This window comes from Exophiala spinifera (assembly GCF_000836115.1).
Source record: "Exophiala spinifera strain CBS 89968 unplaced genomic scaffold supercont1.1, whole genome shotgun sequence".
Taxonomy (NCBI): Eukaryota; Fungi; Ascomycota; class Eurotiomycetes; order Chaetothyriales; family Herpotrichiellaceae; genus Exophiala; species Exophiala spinifera.
In genome coordinates this window covers 4,746,632-4,765,034 of record NW_015622513.1, presented here as the reverse complement: position 1 = coordinate 4,765,034, position 18,403 = coordinate 4,746,632, and the positions used below count along the sequence as shown (strand labels likewise).

The 18,403-nt window shown below is 51.7% G+C and overlaps 7 protein-coding genes across 7 annotated transcripts; 4 read left to right on the top strand and 3 right to left on the bottom strand.

The window, feature by feature from the left end:
• Positions 1-518: 518 nt before the first annotated feature.
• On the bottom strand, positions 519-1,806 carry PV08_01763 (uncharacterized protein; the record flags this gene model as incomplete). Its single annotated transcript, XM_016376123.1, has 2 exons — positions 519-1,574; positions 1,630-1,806. 2 exons carry the CDS (start codon positions 1,804-1,806, stop codon positions 519-521), a joined length of 1,233 nt encoding a protein of 410 aa, XP_016241399.1.
• A 295-nt stretch (positions 1,807-2,101) lies between these two features.
• PV08_01762 (uncharacterized protein) lies at positions 2,102-2,779 on the top strand (the record flags this gene model as incomplete). The annotated part of the gene is made up of 1 exon (XM_016376122.1): positions 2,102-2,779. One exon carries the CDS (start codon positions 2,102-2,104, stop codon positions 2,777-2,779), a length of 678 nt encoding a protein of 225 aa, XP_016241398.1.
• A 284-nt stretch (positions 2,780-3,063) lies between these two features.
• PV08_01761 (uncharacterized protein) lies at positions 3,064-5,259 on the bottom strand (the record flags this gene model as incomplete). The annotated part of the gene is made up of 1 exon (XM_016376121.1): positions 3,064-5,259. One exon carries the CDS (start codon positions 5,257-5,259, stop codon positions 3,064-3,066), a length of 2,196 nt encoding a protein of 731 aa, XP_016241397.1.
• A 2,579-nt stretch (positions 5,260-7,838) lies between these two features.
• Positions 7,839-9,664, top strand: PV08_01760 (uncharacterized protein; the record flags this gene model as incomplete). The annotated part of the gene is made up of 3 exons (XM_016376120.1): positions 7,839-8,755; positions 8,808-9,333; positions 9,386-9,664. 3 exons carry the CDS (start codon positions 7,839-7,841, stop codon positions 9,662-9,664), a joined length of 1,722 nt encoding a protein of 573 aa, XP_016241396.1.
• A 482-nt stretch (positions 9,665-10,146) lies between these two features.
• On the top strand, positions 10,147-12,533 carry PV08_01759 (uncharacterized protein; the record flags this gene model as incomplete). The annotated part of the gene is made up of 2 exons (XM_016376119.1): positions 10,147-11,501; positions 11,552-12,533. 2 exons carry the CDS (start codon positions 10,147-10,149, stop codon positions 12,531-12,533), a joined length of 2,337 nt encoding a protein of 778 aa, XP_016241395.1.
• A 451-nt stretch (positions 12,534-12,984) lies between these two features.
• PV08_01758 (uncharacterized protein) lies at positions 12,985-13,354 on the bottom strand (the record flags this gene model as incomplete). Its single annotated transcript, XM_016376118.1, has 2 exons — positions 12,985-13,208; positions 13,300-13,354. The coding sequence occupies 2 exons, from the start codon at positions 13,352-13,354 to the stop codon at positions 12,985-12,987; spliced, it is 279 nt and encodes a 92-aa protein (XP_016241394.1).
• Positions 13,355-14,145: 791 nt separating this feature from the next.
• Positions 14,146-17,841, top strand: PV08_01757 (uncharacterized protein; the record flags this gene model as incomplete). The annotated part of the gene is made up of 1 exon (XM_016376117.1): positions 14,146-17,841. One exon carries the CDS (start codon positions 14,146-14,148, stop codon positions 17,839-17,841), a length of 3,696 nt encoding a protein of 1,231 aa, XP_016241393.1.
• Positions 17,842-18,403: the final 562 nt, after the last annotated feature.

The window sequence follows — 18,403 nt, the reverse complement described above, 5'->3', positions numbered from 1 at the left end:
CGGCGGGGAAACATGGGGAAACGCCAAACATTCCGCCATCTGAATGTAGAGCGAGTGCGGAATCAGCACCGCGACTACGATGTTCATTGTCTCCATCAACAGCGAAAAGGTGGATTTGCCGTGCTCATGATTGGATGCACTTCCTCTTCCGTGTGTCTGCGGAGTGACACCGCTTGACTTGTTGTGAGATTGAGCTCTGCCGAAGGATGCTTTTATACACTAGAAGAGCAATTGCTTTCCGCCAGACGCTCGAGCGGGGCCAAAGGAATTCAAATCTTGGCCATACAGCATTTCGAAGAATTGAAGACATTGACGGACATGACTGTCTAGGAGTGAGACTTGTCGGTGCGATCTGCTTGTTGCTGACTTGGGATAATACCAGGGGAGAGTCCATGTATCACAAGATTCAGGAGTACCATGCCCTGAGTCGAGGCCCTGGCAAAAATCTGCGAGGAAAGATCGATTCATTTTTCCCAAACCATCGATGTATCATCGACATCTCTTCGCACTGGATGCCTTTATTTCGCCTTGCGGCTTCTCCTTGATCCAGGAGTGGCCTCCTTGTTTCCAGCTGGGCCAGGAGCTTTTGTGCCAGCATCAGCAGAAGCTTTACTGTCCTTCTTCTGCTGCTGCTCTGCTTCCTTCTTTGCTAGAGCTCGTTTAACGGCACCTTCTTTCTCCAGCTGCTCAATCTGTTTCTCGCTGAACTCCCAGAGCTTCTTGGCAACATCTTCCTTTTTGACATCTGGCCTGAAAGGTTCGAGTTCGCGGCATTCTTTGATCATCTTGCCACCCACCCCTCGTCCATATTCGGCTTCCATCGCAGCGAGGAGATAGCTCTGCGCGCCCTGATGAGGCGACTTGAGAACCAGCCACCACAATGGGTAAGTCACGAGGTATAGCAAGAGACCCCATATGAGCCCCCCGGAAAGCCATCTTCTCATACCCGGGGTCCGGCAGAATCCAGGGTCAACGATGAAGGCCCTAGCGTTGTTATTCGCATTGTCGGGCCTCTTGTAAGAATCGAGGTGCTTCTGGAATGCATAAGCAAACGTCATTGTCGCAAGTTTGCTCCGTGCGTAGGAAGTAGCCCCTGAATTTGTGGCGGATTCTGTCCCTTTCAAGTTCAACTTCCCACCAATGTAGCTGCTACAAGTGCTGAACAGTATCCTGACATCGCGATCCGGGGGCTGTGCCCTTATAGCTGGCGAGAGGATACTCAACAGGTGGAAAGTGCTGAGATAGTTGATCATCCACTCAGCCTCGAGCCCGTCCATGGTCTTCTGCCCCGTGCCAAAATATGGTGTCTCGACACTCGCACAGAGGATGATCATGTCCAGCCGCCTCGGCGGTGCATTGTCCACCCACTTTGTCGCAAAGACTCGTATCGAGTGCAGGGAAGAGAGGTCGACTTGTTCAGCGTATATCAACTCATTGTTCGTCACGGTCCGCAGATCCTCGATGTAGTCAACCAGGAACGGGTCGGAGGGAGCGTGGTGTGTGAGGAGGATGATCTGGGCTCCTCGAGAGGCCAGTTCTTGCACGACTGCAGCACCGACGCCTGATGTGCCCCCCTGACAACCGGTCAGCAAAACAGTTCCAGCTGGAGGCAGATGCACTTATACTGACAGTGACCATGACAACTTTCCCATGCATGACCCTTTCCGACCGACATTTTGCTCCTCCAAAGTACAACTTCAACAGCGTCACCACCCCGATAATTGCTGCGGCCTGTAAAGCGGTCCCGAGATGCGGGATGCTGGACCATCCTTGCCCGAAGCCCTCCGCCAGCAGAGGGATAGGCATGTTGACTTGTCCCTGAGTTTGAAATGTTGGAATACGTTAATTTTTTCTGTTTCGGAGACTGCAGGCCAACTTGTAGGCGTTCTTAGGCCCAGAATAAGCTTGCTAGTGGCCGCCCAACGCGCCTATAGCAGCGCAGCGGTGCCTGGTGAGCCTAATGAGCCTGGACCCGTTCCTCAAAAGGTAAGCATGACGCCACATCCCGCAGTTGAATTCATGTACTTTATCCATCATACGAGTACATAACTTTCGCATTATCTACACCCGAATTCAAGAGCCCATCACCATATCACACACTATGTCAGACGACGGCGAAGACTACCACATCCCACTTCAGGACCAGCGAGTCTTCGGAGCCGGCATCAAACGCAAGAGAATCGCCTTCGTACCAGCGTCGTCTGCATCCGAATCCTCTCTGCCCACCTTCTCAAACCCGCAACCGCAGCCAGTCGACATTGCCTCTCGCTACCTCTCCATCGTCCTACCAAAGGACTCACAGTCTCTGCCAGATCGCTCCTCCTCCGCCCCTCCTGGGCTGGGCCCTGCTCGGTGTAAGGTCTGCAACAATCCGATAACGTCGCTTGACCAGCACGAATCCACGCTGGCCCACCAACTCTGCCTTGCCCACGTCAATCCTCCGTCCCACCTTGACCGTACCCACCTCGGCGTCAAGTACCTAGAGTCCTACGGTTGGGATCCAGACTCCCGTCTGGGAATCGGCGCCCGCAACGAGGGCATCCGCATTCCCATCAAGCCCAAGGAAAAGCACGATACAGAAGGCTTGCGTGAACGGCAGGAAGAGGACGAGGCAACAATACTTAAGAAACGGACCGCGGGCAAGAAGGAGGACAAGGTCGTCAGACTAGACGCCAAAAAAGTCCGTTTACAGGCCGAAGAGGCGAAAAAGAGAGCCGAGAGACTGAGAAAGTCCTTCTACGGCCCTGATCTCGAACAGTATCTCGGGCCGAATAGTTGAGTTGACTATTCAAATCCGCATCAGTCATACCACACGCAACCTTGGGCTGATATCGACACGGTACGAATAGACATTTCCTATGCATGTGGCCCTGTCGCCGTTCCAGTATCCAGTATGGGAAAAAATGGTTGGCTTCAGTCACGCTCCAACAACCAACACCGCGACTTCAACACCGACGCCACGCTAAACTCGAGTCATGTCATTTCAATGCAGCAAAAGGCAAGGCGCAAAGGCAAGCATTCAGAGAACCCTCCAAATCTGCTTCATTGTCCCTGAAGCAGGCGCTAGTGCTTCTTGAATAATCCCAGGTGCTTTTTGTCCTTCTTCAGCTTTCCATGACTTGCACTATCTCTGCCTGGCGCCAGAGGATTCTGGTATGGGGCGGGCGCGGAACCAGGCTGCTGTGGTCTGGATGGACTTGTCCCGACGCCGGGGCGGATCCCATTGTCAGGCCTAGGCTTCTCTGGCCTGGGTCCTCCACTAACATTCAACCTGGCCATCGCATCGGTCGTCGACCTCATGCCGCTTCCATTCACACCGGCGCCTGGAGGTCTTGGCTGCTGAGCCTGTGGTGGAGGCTCTGACATCCATGCCGGTAACTTCGGCTGGGTGCGATCAAGTGGTAGGTCAAGCTGTTTCCGACCAGAGCTGAGCAGACTCACTTGTCTCAGAAAGTTTTTGGGCGTAATCATGTGTGTTGTCGCGAGAAAGACCTCTTTACCAGCCATACGGGAGACCTCATAGCAGGCACGCGCTTCTGAGTATGTAGCTCCGCCTGCAACGAAGACAATGATTCGTTGACGCGGTTTGTTCGACTGAGAGCGTGTCTGTGCCCAGGTGGGTTTTCCCGCGTTGCGGAGTGACGTTTGTGCTCCCATGCCTTGACTGTTCGGGTCATTGAGGTGTGGTTTGACAGGTGGAAAAACGGTTTGGTCAAGTGTGCCCTGGCATTGATCTTCTAGCATATAGCGCAACGCCGGCTCGAATCGCGACAGGCTGACTTCTTCAGGACTGATACTTGCTTCTTTCAGTCGAGGTGGAAACAATGGTGCTGGGGGGCCTGTTGTGTCTTTGAGCTGCTTCTCGACCCTCGCACCGAGAGTGATGAGGTTGTAGATTATTTCGCCGTCCACCGGTGACAATTGACCATGACAACGTAGTTTCTCGATATCTCCTCGCAATATGCCGTGTCTGTACAGAATATACAATATCAAAAGGCGCACCCGGTCTTCGTGAATGATGCTGTCATCGTCCAAGAGCTTCACAAGTTGGTCGGCCAGATTCTTAGGTTTCTTCTGATCTTCGTCCAAACCGGTGGAAAGGGATTGCTCGACCGAGACCACATCCAACAACTTGTGGTCTGCAAATATCTTTGCGCATCTCTCCGCCATGTCAATATGTAGCGAGAAGGCCTCTTTGCCTTCTTGAAATTCAGGGAGACCAGCCAACATGTCTTTTATGGTGTTGATGCTAGCGGGCTGCCCGTCGGTGTCTGCGAATTGGGGATTGTTCGCTTGGAACTTTCGAAAGGCGTCGCTGAGTTCTATCAACAGATCCTTCATATGCATGTGTCGATGCGAAACCCAGAGATTATCCTTGTCTGTAATCTCCACATCCTTTTCTTCTTGGTCCGGCTGGCCGCGTCTGATGACATTCCTATACGTGATCTTGTCCTCATCGTCTCTAATTGGCAGCAGGTCCATAGCCATTGCCTGGTAGGTGAGTTCGTGAACGAATGGGGACACGAGATCCATCGATCTGGCCGTGATCAAGAGCACTGCTCGAGGACGAGTCGATTGCGTCTGAGGGGGGAATTCGTTCCGTTCATCGCGGGCATAATTGTCGAGCGCTGCCTGCACAAAACTTGCTAGATGATAGCATAGCACATCGGCAGGGTGGCGCTCGCTGTCCCTGGGCTTGTAGAACCTGATCATCGGGTATTCGCCCAACGAGACACATATCGACACGATCTTTTGGGTCAATGCATCCAAGTGGTTCTTAACCAGCGCGTCGCAAGCCGGGTGGTAGAGGACATGAAAGCTCCATGGTTCTCTGAATGTGATGAGATTGGCTTCTCGGGGGAAGAAGTCGATATTAAGACTGCGGTTTTCGATAATCGATCGAGCTCGTGTTTCAGAGCGGAAGATCTCCTCGCTGAGATGTCGCGGCAGCTGCGATGTCCAGATCAGATGTGCTCGACGATATCTCTTTCGACTGAGATCTGCCTTTAGGCATTCGACGATATGGGGGAGAGGGGAAAGGAGGTATATGGCGTCTGTATCCGTAAGTGTCTGCCTGCGATCTTCGATGCGCTCGATGTTCGTGATGTTGGCATTGAGGATATCATCCTCTTTTGTGACATTGTAGACCAATCGACTGCTCTGGTCGTCCAAAACGAGCACCTTCCAATCGCGGCCGCTCGTGGCCCGGATGGTGTCTAGGATAACATTTCGTTGAATATCGATGATGGAGGTTGCCATGGCAGCCCGAAGCAGTTTCGGTGGGGGATGAGTTTCACATGCTAAGAAAGCAAGAGCGAAGATTGCGTGAATCGTATTCGAAGAGCTCTGGTCTAGAAGTAATACATGGAGGTCCAAAAGTCGAGGGCCAAATGCTTCTTTCGTACGCAGACTGGGTAGCAGATGTAACTACAGTACTCCCGTATGAGGCGACACACTTCGAGTGGATTCGAGGGGCAGCCAAGGGCCAATGAATCGAAGATGTTTTCCTGACACGCCGTGGAATATGGAGTAACTATTTTCCCGTGCCGTGATTATCACAACAACTGCTTCGTCTGGAGTATGACTTCTGTGAAATTCGTCCCTTGTCCAGTAGACTCAGATATCTCGATGGCTTCACTCTCTCCAGCTCAGCGTAGCACGCCGACCTACACCTATGTAATATTGACCCCAGAGGCGGAAGACATACACAAACTGATGATCCAACATGCAACATTTGAGCCTTGCCGCTGCCTGCATCCGCAGTCTTGGGTCTATGCTGCTCTGCAGGCAACGTGGCTCCGTCGATGTTAAATGTCCACGGACATTAAAGCCTATAGTAGAGCTCGCTTGGTCTTTAGACTCTTTGCGGCTTCATCCCTGACATTGACAATGCTCTCCACTGTTTTCCAGCGCGCATCTAGAAACGCCGCAAGCTCTGCGAATCCTTCAACTCGATCTTACCAAGCTCTGGTATTCAACCTGAATACATCCGAGGCAATGGGGATCGCATTGGCAACTGCGCAAGTCAAGCTCGCCTCTTCGGTGGAATTCAGGGTTGACAAAGCCTGGACCTGGCGGTTTGGGCATGAAGCTGGACTTTTGATTCCGAAAACGACGGCGAAATACTCGGCAGGTCTTTGGTACTGACCAGGCGATGAACAGACCTCCAAGTATCCTCTCCTGCCTCCGCCGACGGAGAGAATGCGAAGGTAGAGCGACTTGATAGGCGGCGAGATCCCACATCCGGTTCATTCCACGTTCAGCAACGATGCGGTACTAATAAGATGGAGGCAACGTCCGAACTGTACTTATAGATTGACGACGCGCTAGGCTTTGTGGCTGCTACACCGCTCCTAGTGAAGCGGACGCCGCGAAAGCCTCCCTAGCTTTTCTTGGACGTCGATTGCCTTTTGCCAGCCTCACTGTTTGGGTGCTAGAGGGCGTGGCTGGCAAAGACCCAGCTCACCTCAATCTTGCCGTCACTGAACACTTAAGCAGCGATGTCACTGGAGAGTTTTGTTCGCATCGCAGCCCGAACCTCGATACACTATACAACCGAAGTCTTCATACAGATCACGAGTGACTTCAAGGTTGATGCTCTGAGTTTTGGCTTACTTTACGGAGTAGTGTTATTGTGAGCCTGATTGCACTGGAAAAATAGCCAGTATTTCTCTGACGTTTTCCGTCTTAGAAGGCCATTGGAGAGTGTAACTAATTCATGTACGAGAATGTTTGTGCAAGGTCCCCTTACCCACACGCCTGTGGTAGGACAAATATATAAATACATAAATACATCAGGTTAAGGTCTGCTCGACACCGGGAGCCGCTTAAGTAAGCGGCTCGGCTCGGTCCCAATACGGCGCTTCCGAAATCTCTTGGCAGTTTCACGGAGCTTTCATCGACCTTGTGAACGTAGTGACTCGAGGAGCCGAATCTAACGATTCTTTCCAACCTGTCGGTCTCATCAACGACAAGTGTAAAGATATCCTCTTAAGAAGCCCTCAAGTCTCTTCCCATGGTTTTGATTCGCTAGCTGCTTGGGTGTGTGCGAATGTGCCCACTGCAGATGCAAGGCTGGGCGCGGCTATTATTCGAGTCACAGCTACTACTGTACAAACTTCATGTCACTTCAAGATATCGCCAAACAGATGCGTGTCCATGAAGACCACCGAGCTCCATCTGTTGTGGTATCAGACTTCCATAGTGAAACCCAGAAGAGCCAATCACGTCGGCTCGACTATCTGAAACACGCTTCAGCAGGCTCGTCACAAGCCCCTTGCGGCACTCTGAGCCATCATGCCACGCTCAGCCTCGACCCGTATCATCCTGTCGATCCATCTCGCTGTCATAGCCATGTCTGGAGTTAATTGCCTGCTTCTTTACGACCGCTCTAGACCCTCAGTCCACTTGACGAACCGTCGCGGATTGTCGTCTCAAGCTTGGGGAATGGTTTGTATCAAGACAACTTCTTTAGCTAGTCTCGCTCACCCCTATCATGCCACAGATATCACACCACCGCCCCTTGTTTCCAACTCACGCCTATTGAGGGACGCATAGAGATGGTTCTTCTTATACAAGGTCTTGACGGATCATCAAGAGGATTGCCGAACCATCAACTTCCGCCGCTGGCACGGTCATTTTTGCCTCTCGGACCTTTGTTCTTCGTACTTTTGTTCTTGTCAATCACTCACTCGACTTATCTCTTTTATAAATTTCCGCTGGTTCGGACTCTCGTGCCTACTCTCATAAGCCGACATCTAGCTTCTTCTATTTCCACGTCTCAACTGCCCCTCGACCCCGCGCTATAATATCTTTTTGACCATTAGTTTGATCCCAAGATGGGTTACGCGGGGGTGTCGACCACGACCACCATGGTGGAAAGAACACGTTCTACAGAACTGATGAGGATTCTGCTTTCGGGGGAAGTCAGCGGAGAGGCCCCGAGACAGTTGACGCCTCGCGAGAGGTTCAACAGATGGATGGTCAACGAAGGATCACGGCGGCTTTTCGTCTTCACATTTGTCCTCGTTCATATCATGCTGTACGCCTTTGGGTTCATGAACTACACCATGAAGGACAATATGACAGGTGCACGGAAAACTTATGGATATGGATATCCTATTGCTCGATCTGCGGCTCTTGTTCTTCACTTTGATGTCGCTTGTATTCTCCTCCCGGTCTGCCGCACTCTTATTTCCCTTGCTCGACAGACGCCGCTGAACGGAATCATTCCATTCGACAAGAACATTACGTTTCATAAACTCGTGGGATATTCCCTGGTCTTCTTCACCTGGGTTCATACCATCGCTCATTTACACAATGTTGCGCAACTCTCAGCAAAGGGTCACGGAGGCTTTCTGGGTTTCATCAAGCTCAACTTCCTGACAGGTCCTGGCTGGACAGGGTACGTCCTGACTATCTCCATCATGGCCATGTTCTTCACAGCGATCGAAAAACCCCGCCGGGCGAATTATGAGCGGTTCTGGAACACTCACCATCTCTTCATAGTCTTCTTCATCGCCTGGTCCATTCACGGAATTTACTGCATGATCCCACTGGACACGATACCCACCTGTTTTGGCAATGGCTCTTTCTACCAATGGTGGTTTGTTGGAGGCTTCGCGTATCTAGGAGAGCGTGTCATGCGCGAAATCAGAGGCTCTCATAAGACGCACATCCACAAGGTCATTCAACACCCCTCCAATGTGGTCGAGATTCAGATTAAGAAGGAGCATACAAAGACACGTGCCGGACAGTAAGTTCTCTGCGCAAGCGTCCTTGCTGAGCGACATCTGACCAGCTCACAGGTATATTTTCCTCTGCTGCCCAGAGGTATCACTCTGGCAGTATCATCCTTTCACCTTGACTTCTGCACCCGAAGAAGACTTTATTTCCGTCCATGTCCGCATGGTAGGCAATTTTACTAGGCAACTAGGTAAAGTCTTGGGATGCGAAGGCTTGGATAAGGAAGACAAGAAGGCAAACCGTAAGACGAAACTCATCAGTTCGTCCGAATTCTCCGGAAAGGGCGGCTCTCAACTCAATACCCTTCTTCCTCGATTGTATATCGACGGGCCATTTGGCTCTGCCTCAGAAGATGTCTTCAAGTTTGAGACTGTGATGCTTGTCGGAGCTGGTATCGGTGTGACCCCGTTTGCATCAATTCTCAAGTCTATCTGGTACCGCATGAAGAATCCTAGTGCTGGAAAGACTAGGTTGCGGAAGGTATACTTCTTCTGGGTGTGTAGAGATTTTGGATCACTGGAGTGGTTCAAGTCCTTACTCTCGGCCATCGAGAGCGAAGACAAAAGCCATGCCATTGAGATTCATGCGGTAGGTTCAAGACTCATCGGGGGAGAGGTCGCAGCTAATATATGGAAAATAGTACTTGACAGCCAAGATCACGCCGGCCCAGGCATCCAATATTGCCCTGAACTCCGGAGACACAGATGCCATCACAGGACTGAGAACGCCGACGAATTTTGGCCGGCCCAACTGGGACATGGTGTTCCGCGCTGTCCGCAAGATCCACTGGCCTGGAGAATGCGGTGTCTTCTTCTGTGGACCCAAGGGACTTGGTGCTCAGCTTCATATCAAGTGCAATATGTATACGGAAGCAGGAGACAAGGGCTATAGTTTTGTCTGGGGCAAAGAGAACTTTTGAAGAACCGTGCCGGATTCAATTGGCTTGGACGTTTTAAATATATAGTATTAGATGACGCTGCTAGAGTTTTCTGAAACACTTGCCGACATGCCTGTGCCTACATGAGCAAACACTACACGTATAACCATGGGAATTCAGGGAGATACGGGGGTAACTTGTGTCCTCCATGACTCTTCCTACTCATACGACAACGAGCCGCTTACCTAAGCTGGAATCGCCAGTTCTCCGAGCCAATAATATGAGCCAGTTTGCGGAGAAAAGAGACGGTGCCGAACATTTTGCCATGAACTGCGCATGGGACAATTGCGAACAGCCATCATGACATCTGTAGCTAACTTAGACTCACACTTCGAATACTCGACAGCCTCTTCCGTCTGCTTGCACCTCCATGCAGAGAGCTGTGCCGACCTGTTTCGTGAATATCCTCGAAGACACTCCTAATCCTCGCTGCTAACTCTCCTGCACCGGCGTTAGCGGACGCCATGCTCACTCGCTCAACCAGACCGAGCCAATGTGTATTTTGTTCCTTCCGAGCCCTTGTGCCCGATGTACCAAAACCGGCGTACAATATACATAGAGGCTTTAGGACTTCCAATGCCCAGTGTAGGAATGGCTCCAAACCTTCCAAGCCTGCCAAACCCTCAAGACCTTCGAGACCTTCGAGACCAGGCACGAAATTCAGGCCATCATTCAATTCAGGGTATGCGTCAGGACGTTTTCAGTTGCGAGACGGCAATGCAGAGGATCTTGGGTCTCACCAGTGGCTCGAAAAGCGAGTCCGTAAGGCCCTCGTTGAACTAAAGGAGGATTTGACATCAACGGAGGCTTCTCCAGAGTCTAACTTGTCGCAAATGGAGGCCCTCGACCCTGGAGGGATACACTGGGAAAGTTATACCAAGAGGCTTGTCGAGATACTACAATCCCCAGGCCAAGCGCTCACGGAGCAGGAAGAGAGGCTCTTTACGGATATTGGAAAGGCCCAATCCACATCACAGAAGAACCTCCAGACAAATCTACATTTCGGATTCATCGACTTCGTCCTGACAGAGAACGTCAAAAATGGAACCATGAGTAACCACGTTTTGACCGATCTGCGATATCCGACGGAATGGTACACGGCGGCGAGACAAATTCAACGCAACGTCCATCTGCATATCGGGCCAACTAATTCCGGCAAGACATACAATGCTCTCAAAAGACTTGACGAACAGAGAAATGGTTTCTATGCAGGTCCCTTGAGGTTACTGGCACACGAAGTCTATTCGCGTTTCAAAGCAAAAGGTGCAAAGTGTGATCTTGTCACTGGTGACGATATTAGGCGAGAAGAGGATTCGGACGTCGCACTATACGCCTCGACAGTAGAGATGGTAGACGTTTCGAAGAAGGTCGATGTCGCCGTCATTGACGAGATCCAAATGATTGCATCTCCGGATCGTGGTTGGGCGTGGACACGGGCGTTTTTGGGCGCCAACGCGAAAGAAGTCCATTTGTGCGGAGAGGCTAGAGCTCTTCCTCTGATCCGTGAGCTATGCGCAGCAACCGGCGATACACTGGAGGTGCATGAATACAAAAGGCTTAATCCGCTGAAGGTCATGACGAAAAGTTTGGGTGGCGACCTCAAGAATCTGAGGAAGGGCGACTGTATAGTCACCTTCTCCGTGATGAACATTCACGCCTTGAAGAGGCAAATTGAGCTTGACACAGGTCGGCATTGCGCGATCGTATATGGCAGTCTACCTCCCGAGACGAGAGCAGCCCAGGCCGCACTGTTCAATGATCCGGACAATGACTACGACTATCTGGTGGCGAGTGATGCCATCGGCATGGGCCTTAATTTGTGCGCTCTCCTCTTTTCGTGCCTTTTGTCACTTACTGACTGTTGAACAGGAGCGTTAAACGCATCATATTTCACGGTGTGTCGAGATGGAATGGGACCCACCACGAACAGCTTTCGGTCTCGCAGATCAAACAGATAGGCGGCCGAGCTGGCCGATACCGAAGCGCCCACCAGGATGTGCACAACACGAAGTCCAAGGCCGGGCCGGAAGCGAATGTAGGACTAGTCACTACTCTCAACGACGAAGATCTACCCCTCGTCCGACAAGCCATGAACACGCAGGAGGTGCCCCTCAAGTTTGCAGGCTTGCTGCCTCCCGGGGACTTCATGGAAGATCTAGCCTCCCGCCTTCCCAAGGGCACGCCATTCGAGTACATCCTTCGCCGTGTCACTGGATCGGCTGCGATGCACAAACGCTTCAAGATGTGTAGCATCCGCGACCAAAGCTATATTGCCCGCCACATCGAGCAAGTCCGGGGGCTGAGCATCACGGACAGGATCGTCTTCAGCGCGGCTCCGTGCTCCCGGGGCTCAAGCCGTCTGGAGGCCGTCGCCCACGCCTTGGCTCGGGTCATCGCAGAGAAACGCGAGGTAGACATCATGGACATCCCTGAGATCAACCTGGAGGTACTTGAGGAGCCTATATCTGGCGACAGAGCGTACCTTGAAGCTCTGGAAGATCTGCACAAGGGTCTCGTGCTGTTCTTGTGGCTGAGTTATAGATTCATTGCCAACTTGAAGGATCGTGACGTTGCCTTTTATGCAAAGAGCATGGTTGAAGACAAGATCAACACGTGCCTGGTCGAGTTCTCGGCGAACCCGGAGCTCAGAAAACGTGTGCTCGCGTACAAGAAGCGCATGAAGGTGCCAAGCACGCCTACGGACGGGACGGCGATGCCAGCAAGCACGTCGCAGCTGGACGTGGGTGAGCCAGAGGATGAGCAGCCGTCAAGATGGGTGTTAGGGCCATCGCAGACAGACTTCGGAGATGACCCGAAGGGAGCATCTACTATCGCAGCCACGGCTGTGTGAGCGCTGTTTCAGTGATGGTCTCAGCGGTCCCTCGACACTACGCGTGCCTGTATGACGATCTAATCTACATTTTGAGAAGCGATGAGACATATCCTGTGGCAGCGGAGCTATGTATACTTACGTACATGTATAACACAACGAGCAGTAGCACCAATTCAAATAACGATGGCTCGGAGAGTTGTGCAATGGGACAATTAACGATGTTTTGTTTTCTACTATCAATCTAGACACAATCAATACTGACGCACACTCGTGGTAATGATTGCCGAGCTCGTTTTCTGCCTTGACATGTCCCATACAGTCGATGTTGAGGTCCTTGTTGTCCTTCAAACCATGGTCTTTGTAGAACACAAGAAGACTGCAGTCGACAACCGCTTCCCCAATACCCTACCCAGCAGTTTCGACATATTCTCCAACCGCCAGCTTGCCTGGGTTCGTTGACCGGCGACGTCTATCGCTGTGTAACAACACGGTCGGCGCCCCCGGCCTCAGGATTGGCTGCTGCAGCTTCACGAGCAAGCTGCTCCTCTGTCTTCTTGTTACCGTGCGAGATCAGCCTGTTGAGGAAGCTCCCTGGCCTGCCGGCGTCGTAACCCTCTTTCTCTGCATCTTCAGCCTCCTTTCCAACATAGTCTATGGTTTCTTCGTCGGCTGAGTCATGATCGTCGAAGTTGACTGGACAGAACGACGTCAGCCTGGATGCGAGAGACAAAGAGGGGGACGAGGTGGCGAATGAACAGGCACGATAACAAGAGGACGCACATACTTTCTTTGTCCTTGTGGCTCATTCTACGCTTCAGCTTTGCTCTGATGGCGTCCATTTTTGAGGTTGTTGCTTGGGTTCGAAGTGGATTGAGTCTGGAGGCGAGTTCTGGATGTCGAACGACAGGTATACACCTTTGCAGAGGTTTGAAGGAACGGCTGGAGAGGAAGAAGAAAAGAAAGTAAGGAAGCCCCTGGGTACAGGTACAAGTACTCGTGCAAAGTCGGGCGGGGGTGGGAAGAGAGTCGACGTCAGTTCATGGAGGGGTGATTACCTTGGGACAAGACTGTGAGAGGGACTCGTAGGGCAGGGATGAACCAAGAACAAGTTGGCATCGAGACCGAGACCCTGGGACTGAACTCGACCCTCTAGAGACCCTCAAGAGACCCTCATGGCCCTCACGGCCCTCACCAGCCCGTGAAGCCAAGCGCCGTGGTTCCAGAATGAGGCTCAATACTCACTGGTGCATTTTCAGATCGGGCCAGATTAGGCGAGACATGGCACGGAGTGACATAGAAATGTACTCCGTACGAGTATGCATTTTGAAAGATGCGTAAGTACCTACCGTGAAGGGTCGAGATCTCGATAGCCGGGAACCTCACCAGCCACACACCCACAGCCGCAGACGCAGACAAGCCACACGGTCCAAACTCACTTGCCACAGCCTGCGGAGTACGAAGTAGCGGTTCAACAGCAATTTGTTTCTGCAGCCTTTTCCGTCCACTCGACTTGCCGCCATCAGCCACCTCGGCGGCGCAGTTTGTCGACGCCTTTTTTGCTACGCAGCATATTCTGCGCGCAACTCTCAGAGTAATCTTCCACCGCCTTTAGACCCGGCCAGCATCGGCCATGGATGACTTCACTTCCCTTGAACTCCTGTCGCTCGTTTCCAAAGTCACCTCCGAACTGCAAAACCACCTGGGAATCAACGACAAGACCCTCGCCGAGTTTGTCATTGACCAGCATGAAAAATGTGGCGGCAATCTTCCCGAGTTCAAGGCCGCCCTGGCTGCAATGGGAGCAGAGTTTCCCAACAGTCTGGTGGAAAGTGTGGACAGATTGATCTTGACAATGCACCCGAAACATAAAACCCAGAAAAAGACTCAAGAGAATGGAAGGTCAGACATGGATGAATTGGACGCGATTGGGCGTAAGGCACGGGTGTTCAAGGGTTTGGCCGTGCCCGACCGAGAACAAGCATGGGACGACTACGAGGATGACATGGTTGGACAGAAAACGATCGACGAGAGTCGGCCTCCGGACCCTGGTACTCCAGCTGACGACGACGACACATTTGCGCTTCTCGAAGGCCTTGCCGGCAAAGCCGGAAATGGCACGAATGGGAATTCCACGAGAAGTAGGAAACGGAGTCGGAGCCCGGACCGAGACGAGTATGCAAGGGACAGGAAACCCAGGCAGAAATACATGTCAAGAAGCCCGAGCCCACAAGAAGAGAGAAGATCTCGCCACCGTCGCGACCGAGATAGAGATTACGACGACCGTAGAGACCGATACGACGAGAGACGGAATGGTCATCGGAAGAGCCGACGAAGGGACTACGAGGACGACGACGATTTCAAAAAGCCTCCTCGAAAAGAGATTGACGAATATCCCGTCCTTTACAAAATCTACGACGCCACCATCAATGGGATTAAAGATTTCGGGGCTTTTGCAGACCTGCAAGGTGTCAAAGGTCGTGTTAGTGGGTTGATCCATGTGTCGGCCATACAAGAGGGTGCACGGGTCAACCATCCTTCGGATCTCTTGTCGAGAGGACAGCCCGTCAAAGTCAAGGTCATCAAGATGGAGAACAACAAAGTCAGTTTGTCCATGAAAGAGGTCGACCAGGTGACTGGTCAAGATCTGGTTCCCTCACGTCGAATTGCTTCTGGAGCTAATATGGAGCGGCTGGACGGGATGCCTTCTGAGGATCGCTATGGTGGTCTCGGCAGTACAGTCCCTGTAATTGAAGACGACTACAACTCAAATTCACGGAAGAATAGAAAGAGGCTGACCTCGCCTGAGCGGTGGGAAATCAAACAGCTTATCGCCTCCGGCGCGATATCTGCGCAGGATTATCCTGATATCGACGAGGACTACAATGCAACTTTGAATGGCCAGGGCCCGGTTGACGAGGAGGAAGAAGACATTGACATTGAGGTCAGAGAGGAAGAACCGCCTTTCCTAGCTGGTCAAACCAAGCAGTCACTAGAACTTTCGCCTATCCGGGTCGTCAAAGCCCCTGAAGGCTCTTTGAACAGAGCCGCTCAAGCGGGAACAACGCTGGCCAAGGAAAGGAGAGAATTGAAACAACAGGAAGCTGCCGATAAAGCAGCTGAAGAAGCCTCAAAGGTGGATCTCAATGCCCAATGGCAAGATCCCATGATCAACCCGGAGCAACGCAAATTTGCTTCGGAGTTGAGACAGGCTCAGCAACAAACATCCAAAGCCACAGATGCGGTACCGGAATGGAGGCGAGTGACCCAGGGCAAGAACCAATCCCTAGGACGAAGAACGGATATGACTATCAAACAACAAAGAGAGTCCTTACCTGTCTACAAGTTCCGGAAACAGCTACTTGATGCGATTGCACAAAACCAGCTTCTTATCGTTGTTGGAGATACTGGTTCGGGAAAGACCACCCAAGTGACCCAATACCTTGCCGAAGCAGGCTACGCCAACAATGGCATAATTGGCTGTACCCAACCACGTCGTGTTGCAGCTATGTCCGTCGCGAAGCGTGTCTCTGAAGAAGTTGGGTGTGAACTTGGTCGCGAAGTCGGGTACACGATACGTTTCGAAGACAGAACGTCGCCCGAAACCCGGATCAAGTACATGACGGATGGTATGCTGCAGCGAGAAATTCTCCTTGATCCCGATCTCAAGCGTTATTCCGTCATCATGTTGGACGAAGCTCACGAGAGAACCATTGCAACGGATGTTCTGTTTGGGCTGCTGAAGAAGACATTGAAGAGACGTCCCGATATGAAGCTCATTGTCACGTCTGCAACACTGGACGCAGAAAAGTTCTCGGAATTCTTCAACAAATGTCCTATCTTCACCATTCCCGGGCGAACCTTCCCAGTCGAGATCATGTACTCGAGAGAGCCTGAGGAAGATTACCTGGACGCGGCTCTGACGACAGTCATGCAAATCCACCTGACTGAGCCACCTGGAGACATCCTGCTATTCTTGACTGGTCAAGAGGAGATCGACACCAGCTGTGAAGTGTTATATGAGAGGATGAAGGCACTGGGCCCGAGCGTTCCCGAACTGATCATCCTCCCGGTCTACTCAGCTCTCCCGAGTGAGATGCAGAGCAGGATCTTTGACCCAGCGCCACCTGGGAGCCGAAAGGTAGTCATTGCAACCAACATTGCTGAAACATCAATCACAATCGATCATATCTACTATGTGATTGACCCTGGCTTTGTCAAGCAGAATGCATACGATCCCAAGCTTGGAATGGACTCGCTCGTTGTCACACCGATTTCACAGGCTCAAGCGAAGCAGCGAGCTGGACGTGCTGGTCGCACGGGGCCGGGAAAATGCTTCCGCCTATATACTGAAGCGGCATACCAGTCGGAAATGTTGCCGACCAGTATTCCTGAGATTCAGCGTCAGAATCTGTCAAACACCATCCTCATGCTGAAAGCCATGGGAATCAATGATCTCTTGCATTTTGACTTCATGGACCCTCCTCCCACCAACACCATGCTGACGGCATTAGAGGAGTTGTACGCCTTGTCGGCTCTTGACGATGAAGGCCTGCTGACCCGGCTTGGTCGTAAGATGGCAGACTTCCCAATGGAACCGTCTCTATCCAAAGCACTTATCGCGTCGGAAGATATGGGTTGTTCTGAAGAGATGCTTACTATAGTGGCTATGCTCTCTGTACAGACAGTCTTCTACCGGCCAAAGGAAAAGCAGCAACAAGCTGATCAGAAAAAGGCCAAGTTTCACGATCCCCACGGAGATCATCTCACCTTGCTCAATGTCTACAACGCGTGGAAACAATCCCGATACAGCGATCCCTGGTGTTTCGAAAACTTTATTCAAAAGCGTCAAATAGCACGTGCTCGAGATGTCCGGCAGCAACTCGTGTCCATCATGGAGCGATACAAGCACCACATCGTATCCTGCGGGCGTAACACGTTGAAAGTCCGTCAAGCTTTGTGTTCTGGGTTCTTCCGTAATTCGGCACGCAAAGATCCACAAGAAGGCTACAAGACACTGATCGAAGGCACCCCAGTCTACATGCATCCTAGCAGCTCGCTGTTCGGCAAGCCTGCCGAGCATGTCATCTTCCATACCCTTGTGCTGACGACGAAAGAATACATGCATTGCACAACGGTCATTGAGCCCAAATGGTTGGTTGAGGCAGCGCCGACGTTCTTCAAGGTTGCGCCGACGGATCGTCTGAGCAAGCGGAAGAAGGCCGAACGGATTCAGCCTTTGCATAACAAGTACGCAGGCGACGACGACTGGAGATTGAGCGCGCAAAAGAGACAAGGGAGAGGAGGAGGAGGAGGTACTTGGGGTTAAGTGGCTAAGGTTAAATTGACAAGTGTAGAGAGTCTCAATGATCTTGCCGACATCTTGGATGGTTTGCAGGCTCTGCAGAGCTCGTCTTAGTTGGAAGATACCACCCGCTTAGGTCTATTAGAATGAGGCACTCATGCAGCCGGGCTCGACGGAACAAAGGCCTACGAAAAGCGATGCTCAGTTATGCTAAACAGCTATCACGACATAACTTCTCAAAATTCCGTGTTGTCAAGCAACCGTGAGTCTCGAGACTCCAACAAGTCAGTCCTGGCTACTGCGGCTGAACCGGCTCTTTCGGTTGCATCGAGAACCTTTGTCCCATTCACTTCATCCGCTAATGCCCCATCACGACTGGTAAGAGAGATGGTGGTTGTTCGGTACGTGGATTTTGCATTAGATCAATCTGTTGACGGATGTTCCGGCTACATGAGGCTCTTCTAACAAGTAGAAGCGGCATTTCAGGTCGCTATGTACAAATTATACTTTAGTACCGTAGAATCACTCTCCTGACAAGTGGAATCGACTCCGTTGACACCAGCACTCCCCGGACCAACACCTCGGT